This window comes from Tupaia chinensis, unplaced genomic scaffold (assembly GCF_000334495.1).
Source record: "Tupaia chinensis unplaced genomic scaffold, TupChi_1.0 Scaffold000285_1, whole genome shotgun sequence".
In the NCBI taxonomy this organism is placed as follows: Eukaryota; Metazoa; Chordata; class Mammalia; order Scandentia; family Tupaiidae; genus Tupaia; species Tupaia belangeri.
The window spans coordinates 70,484-83,745 of NW_006159769.1; the positions used below are offsets into that span (position 1 = coordinate 70,484).

Sequence of the window (13,262 nt, forward strand, 5' to 3'; positions counted from 1 at the left end):
CTGGTGGGCGCACGCACCCTATACAAAAAAAAAAAAAAAAAACCAAAACACAAAAAATGAAAACCTCTCCAAAAAAAAAAAGAATACTATCACCAGTTACCTTCTATTGGCCCTATAATGTTAATTTTTCTTCTTATCCAAAGATACACTTATTTACTCAATTTAATCTAATCTTTAAGGGCAAGGACTGTTTTCTCCATTATTGAGCCTTAAGAATCTAGAATATTATCTGGAACTTACTAGTTGTTCATTAAGTATTCACTAAAACTATGAACAACAAGGGACCAGCAAGGCAGTTAAGGTGTTGAATTCCCACAAGGCCAACTGCAGTTGAAGTCCCAGACCCAGTGGCTTGAAAATCATCCAGGGCACATGTGTGTGCATGCCCCAAATCCCATGAGAAGAATGGGGAAGAAGGTAAGGCGGTGCGGCCATCCCTCTAGGATGTGATTTCTTGCTTTCCTTCTCTCTCTCTCTCTCTGGCAAGTGCACATGCCCTGTGGCAAAACAAAAAACTGGCTTTAGTTTAAAGCAGTTCTTTGTTAGTAGCCTTTAAGCACTGATAAATACAAACATGAAACTTCTCTGAAAATAAGGCACCTTCATATTAAGCCTCAAACGATGTCCACAAATAAGTTTGAAAGACTATGAGCAACATACAGTATATAATAAACAAGCATACAAAGAAAAAAAAGCACCATGAACAAGAACCTATAAAAGTAAAAATCAGGGACCAGCAGATGGTGTAATGGCTATGTTGTCTCTGGACTCCCATGTAGTAAACCGTGGTTCGAGTCCTGGACCCAGTGGCTTAAACTCACACCAGGTGTGTGTGTGTGTGTGTGCATGCCCAAGATCCTGAGAGGAGAACAGAGGAGAAGGGATTATGGTATGGTCATCACCCCTGGGGGGTGATTTCTTGCTTTCTGTCTCTCTATCTCTCTCTGCCTTTCTGGTGAGCACATATGCCCTATAGCAAAAACCTCTCCAAAAGAAAAAAAAAAAGTAAAAATCAATAAAAATATGAAGACTTTAGATACTGAATTATCTGACACAGATAATAAAATGATTACACTGTGCTGAAAGATGTAAAAGACAAGCTTGAACGTATCTGCAGGAAATTGCAAACAATCAGAATAATCTAGCAGATTTGGGCCAGATGATAGTGCAGTAGTAATATTACAGGACCCACATGAGACGATCCTGAGTTAGCATCCCAGGGCCTCCCTGTATCATCATGTGTTTGCATATGCCCAGATTTGGGCTAACAACATGGGGACTCTGTTTGGGGTGCCTGCCTCTCTATCACTCTCTCTGTTTCTCTCATGGGAGAAATAAACTTAGAAAAAAAATAGTAAAAAGAAATGGTCTGGCATATTTGAAAAAAATAAAGAAAACTTAGAAGTAAAAAATAATAATTGAATTTTGAATTTAATGAATTGGTTAAATAATAGAATATAGTATAGAATACTGATGATGGGTATATGAAATAGAATCTTAGTCTTCAAAGTGCCTTACTCATACTAGCAGCTTGCTAAAAATGCAAACTCTCGGGTCCTACCCCAGATCTACTATTAGAATCTGAATTTATATTTTTCATTGTGTTAGAGGGTGTATGCACTTGCCAGAGAGAAAAAGAGAATAAGAGAGAAAGAGAAAGCATCCCCCATGAAGGATGGTCATGCCGCAATCCTTTCTCCATCATACCCAGCATATTTTTTTCAAGCTGCTGGGTCCAGGACTCAAATCACACTGTTGGACATGTGGTATCCACCTGCCTTAACCAGTACACCATCAACTAGCTCAAAATCTGAATTTGATCACCTCTCTAGGTAATTTATATGCACATTAAAGTTGATCTAGGATGGGGCCAAAGATTCTTTTAAAATACAAACAAACATTTATTTATTTATTTGTTGTGCTTTTTGGGCCACTGGGTCTGGGACTTGAAGAGCAGTTGGGCCATGTGGGAGTCCAGTGCCCCAACCACTGTGCCACCTGCTGACCCTAAAGTTCTTTATTTCTAACAATCTCCTAGTAATGCTAATGTTGTTGAGCTAAGAACCAAAATGTAAGTGCATGAGAACTAGAAGATAGGCCAGAAGAACTATATACAATGTAGTATAGAGCAACAAAAATTTTGGACAGAAAATAAAGAAGAGAGATGAAAAGATATGGAGAATACAATGAGGAAATCCAACCTATGTTTAACTGGAGTTCTGTAAGGACAGAAAAAAGAATGATGCAGAAGCAATCTTTGAAGAGAAATAGCCAAGAATTTGTCAGAACTCATGAAAGACACCAATCCACAGATTCAAGAGGTCCAATGATATACAGATAAAAAGCCATGCCTAGATATCATGAGAAACTACACAATACCAGACAGAGAAATGTTATATATGCTACAGAAAAAAAATCAGTGATTATTACACTGACAACTGACTTCTCAATAAAAATAATGAAAGACTAAAATGCTAAAATGAATAAAATAGTTTCTTCAATGGGCTCAAAGAAAACAACTGTCAAGGAGCTTTTTAGCCTAATGTAATCCCTTTTGTCTATTTTGAGGATTACTGCCTGTGCTTTAGGGGTCTTACTTAAAAAATCTTTGCCTACTCCAATGTCTTTAAGTGTTTCCCTGACATTTCCTATTAGTAGTTTTATAGTTTGAGGATTTACATTTAAATCTTTGATCCATTTTGAGTTGATTCTTGTTTCTGGTGAAAAATACAGATCTGGTTTCATTTTTCTTCAGGTGAATATTCAGTCCTTTCAGCACCATTTGATGAAAATACTTTCTTTTCTCCACTACATTGTCTTGTGTACTTTGTCAAAGATGAGTTGGCTATATGAGTTGGGGTTTATATCTGGATTTTCTAAAAATCTTTACAGCAAAGGAGACAACAATTAGAGTGAAAAGACAACCTTCAGAATGGGAACAAATTTTACATATTATTCCTCAGTCAAGGGATTGATAACTAGAATATATAAAGAACTCAAGCAGGTCTCCTATAAAAAAAAGAATAATCCAATTTAAAATATGGGCAAATAAATTGAATAGGCAACTCTCCAAGGATGACTTACAAATAGTCAAAAGGCATATGAAAAAATGTTCTCTCTAAGGACGACTTACAAGTGGTCAAAAGGCATATGAAAGTTTAAAATCTCCTGTCATAAGAAAATGCAAATTAAAACTACAATGACATAATATTTAAAAATTATTTATATTATTTGTTATAATTAACATTATTATTCTTTTAATTTTAGCAGAGAGACAGAAATGAAAAGTGAGAAAACAAGCCACCAGGTCCAGGCCTTGAACCATGGTTGGCCATGTGTGAGTCCAGCATCTTAACCACCACATCACCTGCCATCCCCTAAAATACCATTTAACTCCAGCTAGAATGACTAAGATTGAGAAAAAAAAAAGGCAAGTGCTGGCAAGGCTATAAGGCTATGGAGAAACGGGAACCCTCTTACAATATTGGCAGGAATGTAAATTAGTACAACCTCTGTGGAAAACAATATGGTGGTTCTTCAAAAACTTACAAATAAAATTCCATATGACCTAGTAATTCCATTCCTTGGTATTTACCCAAAGGATAGAAAAACACTCAGTTGGAAAGACACTCCCACATCCATATTTACTGCAGCGTTATTCACAATTGTTACAATATGGACTCAGCCTTAGTGTCCAAAAACTGATGACTGGGTTGAAAAACTGTGGCACATATATACTATGGAATATTACTCAGCCATAAGAAACAATGAGACTCTATCATTCAACTCACAGTGGATGCATATAGAAGACTTAATGTTGAGAAAAGTGAGCCAGATTTTGAAAGATACACGCTGTATTATCTCCATACAATATGTACCAGTGTCTTCACTCTATGGCAGAAATTGAAAGATTTGAAGATATGATAGTAGAGAGAGTAAGTGTAGATATCAAAGTCTGTAAAGGAGGAGAGTGGGTGGGAAGGGCAAATAAAAAAAAATCATTTAACAGACAAAAGAATGTAAAATTCTTTGTTAAAAAAACTTCTGTAAGTTTTGCTTTGTAAAAATGAGAAAACAACAACTCTCAGTAAAAGAATGAGTAAAATATTTATTTTCAATAAAAAAGAAAAGTGGCATTTTAAAATTAAAAGAATTAAAAACAAACATGAGAAAGCAAGAGAACAAAATAGACAGGAATCTTTGGATATACAAATATAAAAAATATTTTAAAATGTTTTTCTTTAAGAGAAGTAGAGAAATAAAAAGGTTTTAGAGAGAACATGGTTTTGGGAGTGGTTTTTGTTGATCTTAAGATGTGAGGAAAAACAGCAAATTGCAGGTTAATGGGGCTGAAACAGGAGAGAAAGGTGGATGTTGGTCAGAATTATCAAGTTTAAGGTTTGTATTAGTTCATTCTTAGGATTAAGGTAGCATACGTGGGTATGTGTGGTTAGATGTGGTAGCAGAAGCAGATAAGAGTTTTATACTGTGTGTGTTGTTTCTCTCCCTTCAGAGAACTAGGAAGCAAGATCATAAAGTAGGAGTGATGGTATGAGTGGAGATGTTAGTCAAGGTTTGAAGAGAGAGCAGCTGTGACAGTCATTTTGAAGAATGAGACATTATGGGACCAGCAGTTGGCATAATGGCTATGTCGCTGGACTCCCAAGTGTTCAACCATGATTCAAGATCCGGACTCTGTGGCTTAAACTTACGCCAGGCACGTGTGCTTGCGTGCCCAAGATCCCAAGAGGAGAATGGAGGAGAAGGGATTGCAGCATGGCCATTCCCCCCTGGAGGGGTGATTTCTCACTTTCTGTCTCTCTGTCTCTGTCTTTCTGGTGAGCACACATGCCCTGTAGCAAAAAAAAAAAAAAAAAAAAAAAACTCTCCAAAAAAAGACATTGTGTGGGCAATGTAGTAGGATTGTCGGGCAACCCTACTGGCTTATTTGAATTCGATGGTCATGAATTTGAAGTGAGACCAGTGAGCATGTGTTGGGCTATTTTTCTGCAGCCATGCTCAGTAAGTATATACTCAGAGTTGGTAGAGAGTTGATTTTCAGTTTTGCTGTATGAGCAAAATGAGGGAGAGAGGTATAGGGAGTCAAATATGTATGATTGCAAAGAAGAGATTACAGTGTTGGACTACAGAATCTAAACAGTAAGAGTGAAAAAGGAGTCATAGTTAAAAAGTAGAATAAATGGCTGAAAAATGTTGGAGTTGAGGTATTTAGAGGGCATCAGATAAAAAGGTAGGGGCTGATGGTCAGATAATGAGATGTTTCAATTGTGATTATGGAGATGGTATAGTCATTGTTAGTAATGATCAGACCTAAGGATGTAATCATAGTGATTTTTCTTATATCCTGTAAACCAATCCTTCATCAGTTATATAAATTGTAAACATTTTATTAATATTCTATTATGTGGCTTGTTTAATCTTTTGTTTATAATTTTTTCATCACAAGTATTTAAATGTGATCAAATGTATCAATCATATGTGCTTTAAGAAATCCTTCACTGTATTGATATTATCCTAAATTTAAATAAAGTTCGTAGTATTGCTCTTCTCATATAGTCTTTAATTCACCTGGGATTCATGCTTGTCGTAGTTTTAAGAAGACATCTAAATTTATTTATTTATTTATTTATTTATTTATTTATTTATTTATTTATTTATTTATTTTGAGAGAGAATTTTGCTATAGAGCTTGTGCACTTGCCAGAGAGACAGAGAGAATCACTACCCAGGGGGGCAATTGTGTGTATACTAATAATGAAAAAAATTTTTTCTCACCACCTAGGGGGGCTGGCCATGCTGCAATCCCTTCTCCTCCATTCTCCTCAGGATTTTTGGGACATACGCACACGCGCCTGGTATGAGTTTTAAGCTACCAGGTCTGGGACTCCAACTGGGGTCGACTATGTGAGAGTCCAGTGACGTAACCATTATGCCATCTTCTGGTCCCAAGTTTACCTTTTTCTATGTGGGTAAGTTGTGCCTCTTCCATTTATTGATTAGCCCATTTTTTTCCCCACTGATTTTCAGCACTACATGTGTTCTATATCAAGCTCCTCTATATATGTGGATTTGTTTCTAAATTCACTATTTCACGTCACTGGTCTAATTTGTTTGTCTCTGTGCCATTTCATACTATTTTAAATACTGTAGTTCTAGAAAAAAAAATTTATATTTGAAAAGTTTACTTTTAAAACTCTTCAAATGTTTCTTGGCTCTTATTTGCTCTTTTATTTTTTAATAAGTAATTTTGAGTAGTTTGTCAAAATGATAAAAATCCTATTGGGATTTTGAGTGGAATAACATTGAATTTATAGGTCCACTTGAAAGTAATTATCAAGCCAGTAGGTGGTATGGTGGTTAAGGCACTGCATCCAACATGGCCAACTGTGCAGTTCAAGTCCTGGACCCGGTGACCTCAAAAACCCACAGATACGGTTTATTACCTGTTGGTGGTTACAGGTATAGTATCCTCAACTGGGCTGGATTGAGGTATATAGCATGCTGGATAAAGTCTATTCACAATCTAAATGATGTATAGCAATTCAATGTATACTGCTACTAAAAAATAAAAACAAAACAAAACAAAAATCCACACCAGGTGCATGTGTGTGCATGTCTGAAATCCTGAGAGAAAAATGGAGGAGAAGGGATTGCAGTGTGGCCATTTTCCCTGGAGGGTTATTTTTCTACTTTCCCTTATTTTCTTTCCCTCTGTCTTCAGTGCGTGCACTCACTTTATGGCAAAAATCTAAAACAAACAAAAAAACCCTGATATTGGGTCTTTCTATCCATAAACATAGCATATGTTAGGTCTTTAAATCAAATTCCATAATTTTCTTCAACAAAGTTAGTATATTTCATGAAATTTATTTCTAGTTACCCTAGAACTTTTGTCACTAATATAAATTGCATCTTATTTTAAATGTGCAGTTTCCTAAATGTTTCTTCTTTCACGAAGTCCTATACCGGTTATCAGAGGGTTTAATTTAAAAAACTTATTCAGATTTTTCTCAGGGTTTAAACTAAGCTGATCCAAGATCATATCATATATAATGCTATTTTTATTTTAGAGTTATGAAAAAGTTTTCATTTTAGGTGGAACTTGGTTCCAAAGACTGATTGATTCAATCAATAAGCACATATTAAGTGTTCACTGCATTCAAGACCCAATACTAAGTTAGCAGCAACAGACTTGAAAGCATTCTTACTTAAAGTTAGAGTTCATTGTCACAGTGTACAATATTGAACCATATCTACTTTTTATTTGGCAAGTGGGTCATATACTGAGGTGTGGCAGTACCTAAGTTGTGTATACAGACTTATTTCCTTGTTTCTTCTAGTATGTAAAGAATTCTTGAACCGATTCTACAACTCTTTGATAGCGAGAGGAGTTGACTTCTCCCTGGACACTATAGAAAAAGAATTGATCAGCTTTTGCTTGGATGTCAAAGGAAAAGAAAACCGTCTGGTATGGTAAATTTTCACTTTTCATTTTCCCTTTGTGCCTGAAGAAAAATCATGGTTATATTTCTCATCTTGGACTTGATGTCATCCTACTGACATGCTATCTACATATGTTCATGGTAGATAGCAAGCAGAAATTCATCTTTCCGTGAAATAAAGTCCTATGAATTTTCATCCAGAATACATCTAGTTTCATTTTACTTCTAAGTAAACTACAGGAAATTAATTCTATGCTTTCTTAAATGAAATTATAAAGCCAAATTCCTAAATGAGGGTTTATTGTCTTAAGAGTTGATATATTTTCCATTTCCCTTTGTTTGTTTATTTGCTATAGGGCACGTGTGCTCACCAGAGAGAGACAGACAGAGAGAGAAAGAGAGAGAGAGAGAGAGAGAGAGAGAGAGAGAGAGAGAGAGAGAGAGAGAGAGAGAGAGAGAGAGAGAGAGAGAGAGAGAGAGAGAGAGAGGAATAACCCCAGGGAGGAATCACTACCACACCGTAGTGCCTTCTCTTAGGAGGGACCCTTAGCACGCACAAGCATGCACCAGAGTGGCTCCAGGACTTGAACCACACAGGCTGTGATATGGATCCAGTCATCTTAACTGTCATGCCATCCGTTGGTCCCAGTTTCCATTTCTTAACAAGATAATTAGTCCAATCTGTCAAAAAACATTTTATATTATTACTTATACATAAATAAAGAAGAACTTACATTTTCTTGTAGCAGAATCTATAGATTGTTTCCTGGGTATACACACATGACTTATTTCAACCTACTGTTTTACATCTCTAAAGAGAAATTTGAGCCAATTCCTTTTTGTCTAAAATTGTCATGTTGAATTTGTCAGTTAAATCTGTAGTCGACGACTCACCACTGACATACTACAAAACTCTTTCCATTTATTTGTGCCACTAAGTTTTATATTTTTAAATGTACAATTCTTTTTTAAAAGATTTATTTATTTAATTTTATTTATCATCTTTTTTTTCATTTATTACATATTATCACTGAATATCACCACAGCACACAAAATGTGATTTTCCAGCCAGAATACACTATAAAATGGCTAAATCATGCATGTTATCATCAACAAATAATTTTCCATTTCTTGTGTGTGTGTGTGTGTGTGTGTGTGTTTGGAGGGTTGGGGTAGGGTCGCTAAGGAAGCCTGCTAAAATTTAGGAAGCCATCGTGTGAGTGATCAAGGTGGTAAGAGAAACTAGTTTTTAGTTTATCTTATGCTATTCTCCTCATTGAATTTTAAATGCAGAACACAAAAAGTGATTTATTTCTTCCATGAGAGAGAGGGAGCGGGAAGGAGAGAGAGAGAGAGGGAGCATGAAGGAGAGAAAGAGAGGAGGAGAGGGAGAGAGAGGTACTCCCAATGCATTTTCCTGCCATGGTATGCCCCCCAGCCTCAGCCAGCCTGGATCACATGCACTTGGCATGTACAGGGAAACCTCAGGACGCGAACCTAGGACCTTCCCACGTGGCCTCAGGATGGCAGAAGATTGTGTTACCGCTGTGCCACTGGAGTGGCTAGAAAGTATTTGTTAAAATGAAGGAATGAATGAATAAATAAATAAATAAATCTTTAAAAAAAAAGAGAGAGGGAACTTTGCTTAATACTTAAAGCCAGGAAACAGGTTAGGATTCTGCTCAAATAGTAGGTATATGGACCTGTCCACAACTCAAGAGAAGACAAAACTCCTTAACACTGGAAAAACAAAGCATAGAAGGTCAATTATGTTTTAGTAAAAAGTCATACAATTCTATTTCACAGTTAAGTCAGGTAACTCGAAAAGCAGGACTGTGTGATGATAAAGGACATGGACTCTAAATCCAAACTGCTGGATTTTTAAATTCTATTTCTCCTGCATTCTACAATGAGCAGCCTCCATTTGGCTGGATGTAAAATGGGGGTGATACTAGTATTTACAGGATTGTTGTGAGAATTAAATAAGTTGGTGCCTTTAAAGCACTGAGAGCAATGCCCGGCACAGAGAAAACACTTAATAAGCATTAGTGCTTCTATGAGCCTTTTAATGTCGTCACATGAATTGTAGGGCACTCCTAATTAGGATGATCATGAGAATGCAGTTGCTTGTTTTCCAGTGACTTAGTCAGCAGGGGTTAAAATATAATAGCTAGGTCGTGAAAATTAGGTTAACCTCCTTCTGATTTCTCACTACTACAGTACTTTTTTTTTTTTTTTTCTGGGCCACTAAATTCTGTTCATTCTCCCTTAGTGTTATTACCTAGGAGCCACAAAAGATGCAGCCACAAAGATCCTCAGTGAAGTCACTCGTCCCATGAGTGTACACATGCCTGCTATGAAGATTTGTGAGAAGCTCAAGAAGATAGACAGCCAGATCTGTGAGCTGAAATATGGTATCACCAGGCCCAGTGGTTTTTCCTCTATATCCAATGTATTGTCAGACCTCTAAACAAAGGGGCATGCTTTCTAGAAAGGAGAGTTAGAAGGGAAGGAATTCTCCCCTTACCAATAGGTAGCTGGGCTGATTAATGGTACCTCGTGCCATCTCAGCTTCTTTGACAGGAAAGGAATAAATAGGACTGATATATCACTAGTAGGTTTAAACTGCCAGCCCAAATAGCAAAGTTTTTGAGGTCTTCAATTTACTAAAGAAATGTCAGCAATGTACACTTGTCAAGGAAAATTTTTAAATAGAGCAGCTATTCATGGTGATTTAACTCTTGGTAACCTATTAAGACAAAGGTTGTATCTCTTCAAAGACAATACAAGGATTTTAAAAAATAAATAATTATTTATTTAATTTTATTTATTATTATTATTTTTTAATTTGTCCAGAGAGAGACAGAGAATTTAAGAAAGCAAATCTGCCAAGTCTGAGACTTGAACTGCAGTCAGCCATGTGGGAGTCCAGCGTCTTAAGCACCATGTCACCTGCCGGCCCTAATACAAAGACTCTGAAGTTATAAATGTGACTATAGCTTTCTTCCTAGGCATGCCTAGTGGGCATTTTGAGAACTTTAAATTTTAGAAAGTAGGTTATTCATATCCAATCAGATTTTGCTTGATGAAATAATAGCTTGTCATGGGGCACCTAAATAAATAGCAAGGAAAATATGTTCTATTTAAAGCATTATCCTTGGCCTTATGAATTTTATATAGATAGATCTATTCTTATACTGATGATTTGTATCTGGGTCAAACTTTTGGGTACATGGAGTAAATATGATGAAAGGCTGGGAATTCTTCCTTTAGCCTATCCTTAACATCTGAAATTCCACCAGTAGAGAGACTCATTTCTTTTGTGTAAGTTACACACATACCCGGTATAGGACTGTAAACTGCCAAGTAATTAGCATCCAACTCAGAATTATTTTAGTCTTATTTTCCAACACAGCCGTATGCCTAAGCCCAGTAGCTACATAGCTAGCTTTAAATAGGTTTAAGTTTGGAAGGTACTAAAGGAAACCTCTTTCTTGATTTGCCAAGCACAAGGCCTGACTTCAAGAGTACTTATTAAGGACAGGCATCTCTCTTTTATTGGCTTCAAAGTAATGAAGTAGAGGAAAGAATCACTGAGTCCACAGAAACAAGATTCACAAAGGGAACAGACCTCTGCCAATTCTTTCATCCAATGATTTTATTTTGAATAACTTCATCTATATAAGGGATCTTAGAGGCCTCCTTAAAAAATAGAAGAATTAATCAGATAGTATTGAGAGGAAATGAAGACTTGCTAATGTTTTGGCAACACTGGCCACTAGAGGACCTTAGGGAGCTATGAATAAGTTCAATTTTTTTTTTTTTTTCATTTTAACAACAGAGAAAGAGAGAGGGAAAGGGAGGGAAAGGGTATGGGAGAGAGAAAGATAGGCATTTTTGACAGATTCTCAATGTTGAGATCCTCTGCCCCAGTCTCCTAGTTAACAGGCATGAGTTATCCCATGGCCTAGTCACGTGGATCCTGGATTTAAACCTGGACCACTCATGTAGCCCCAGACTCACATAGTAGCTCCCTGACACTTGCACCACCATGGCTGAGTCCAAGTTTTAATTTTTGTAACCACTTTTTCTTCGCAGTTGTAGGGTGTCACAGAGGTTTGTCCCTTTTAAACAGTGCCTTGGGCTGGTTCTATAACCTAGTGGTTAAGGGAGTGGGATCTCAGATGGCCAATTGCTCATTCTGAGTCCCAAACCCAGTGGATTGAAAAACACACTGGGTGCATGTGTGTGCCCCAAATCCCGATAGGATGGAAAGATGGGGAGAAAGGATTACAACATGACCATGCCCCATCAGGGGCTGCTTTCTCTTTCTCCCTCTCTCTCTCTCTGGCAAGTGCACATGCAGTGCCAGGTGCCAAGTTCTCTAGAAAAACTCAAATAAACTGATACTTACAAGGAAGTATTTCTTTCTTTCAACTACCTCTCTTGAATAGATCAATAGTTCTAGATTCTTCTTCCCAGCTTATTGTTGGCAGGAAAGATGAGATTGAACAGGAGCCTTTGTACTGCAGAATAGTAATAATTTGGGCTATAAAAGTTTCTCCTTTTGGGACCAGCAATTGGTGTAATGTCGCTGGTCTCCCATGTAGTTGACCATGGTTTGAGTCCCAGACCCAGTGGCCTCTCATGCTGGGCTCATGTGCATGTGTGCCCAAGATCCCGAGAAGAAAATGGAGGAGAAAGGATTGTGGCATGGCCATCGCCTCTGGGGGGTGATTTCTCGCTTTCTCTCTCTCTCTGTCTTTCTGGCGAGCGCATGTGCCCTATAGCAAAAACCTCTCAAAAAAAAAAAAAAAAAAGTAAAAGTTTCTACTACTTTTAAAGAAATTCAGTGCCATGAGATGAACAAACTTGGTAAGTTGAGAAGTGCTCTTTGTTCTAGAAGGGCTGGTCTTGAGACCTCTTGGTGTGGCAGCAGAGCTAAACAGATCCTGGTTTTGAAGCAAGTATATTCCCAGGAAGAGAGGCAGATAGAAAACAAATGATCCCAATAGCTTTGAATATGCTGTATTTCCTTAGGTTTCACTTGGTCCTCATGGAAATAGGAACTGTTCTCCACTTTGAATCCAAGGGTAGTCAGCACCTACTATGTGCCTTGCTAAACGTTTTCTACAATTTTTTGCTTTTTTTTTTAATTGTAACTTTCTTTTTTTGGCATTTAGAAAAGAAATTGGACTTGGCGTCAGTCGACCTGCTGAAGATGAGAGTTGCAGAACTGAAACAGATACTGCACAGCTGGGGGGAAGAGTGCAGGGCCTGCGCAGAGAAAATTGACTACGTGAATCTGATCAAAGAACTGGCCCCCAAGTACACAGCCATGCACCCTCAAACAGAACTCTGACCTTGCGGACCAGCGCGTCATAGGCTGTAACTAGAGAAAAACTATCTAGGGCATGGACATGTTGGTTAAGGATAACCAGCTTGCACTATGTTTGGCCTTCTATTTCTTTTGTCTTGATATACCTCAGAATTTTATTAGTAAAACTACTAGTATTACTGAGCTTACATTTGCAGTGTACAAATACCTAACGTGCCTTTCTCATAATTTTCTTGGCAGGACTATCATAGTTATCTTTGCCTATCTCCAGAACTGGGAAAAATGAACTACTGAAAGCTGAGGGAGTAAGTTAATTCTCAGAGAGAATAGTGTGCTCAGAGGCTACTCACTGTACATGAGTTTTCAGTTGAGCATATTGTATTAGGATAAAAAAAAAAACTGGCAGCAGTTAGCTATTTTAACTTTTTTTTTTTTTTTTTTGGGGGGGTTTTTTGTTATGGG

General features: G+C 37.2%; 1 protein-coding gene across 1 annotated transcript in view; it reads left to right on the top strand.

Annotated features, from left to right (window-relative positions):
• Nucleotides 1-13,028, top strand: part of CDNF (cerebral dopamine neurotrophic factor) — a 19,526-nt gene extending 6,498 nt beyond the window's left edge. The window contains exons 2-4 of the mRNA XM_006150327.3: nt 7,361-7,488; nt 9,735-9,876; nt 12,646-13,028. Coding sequence (XP_006150389.1) covers nt 7,361-7,488; nt 9,735-9,876; nt 12,646-12,824 — 449 coding nt within the window. The 3' untranslated portion in view covers nt 12,825-13,028. The remainder of the gene's footprint in view (nt 1-7,360; nt 7,489-9,734; nt 9,877-12,645) is intronic.
• The last annotated feature ends 234 nt before the right edge of the window (nt 13,029-13,262 follow it).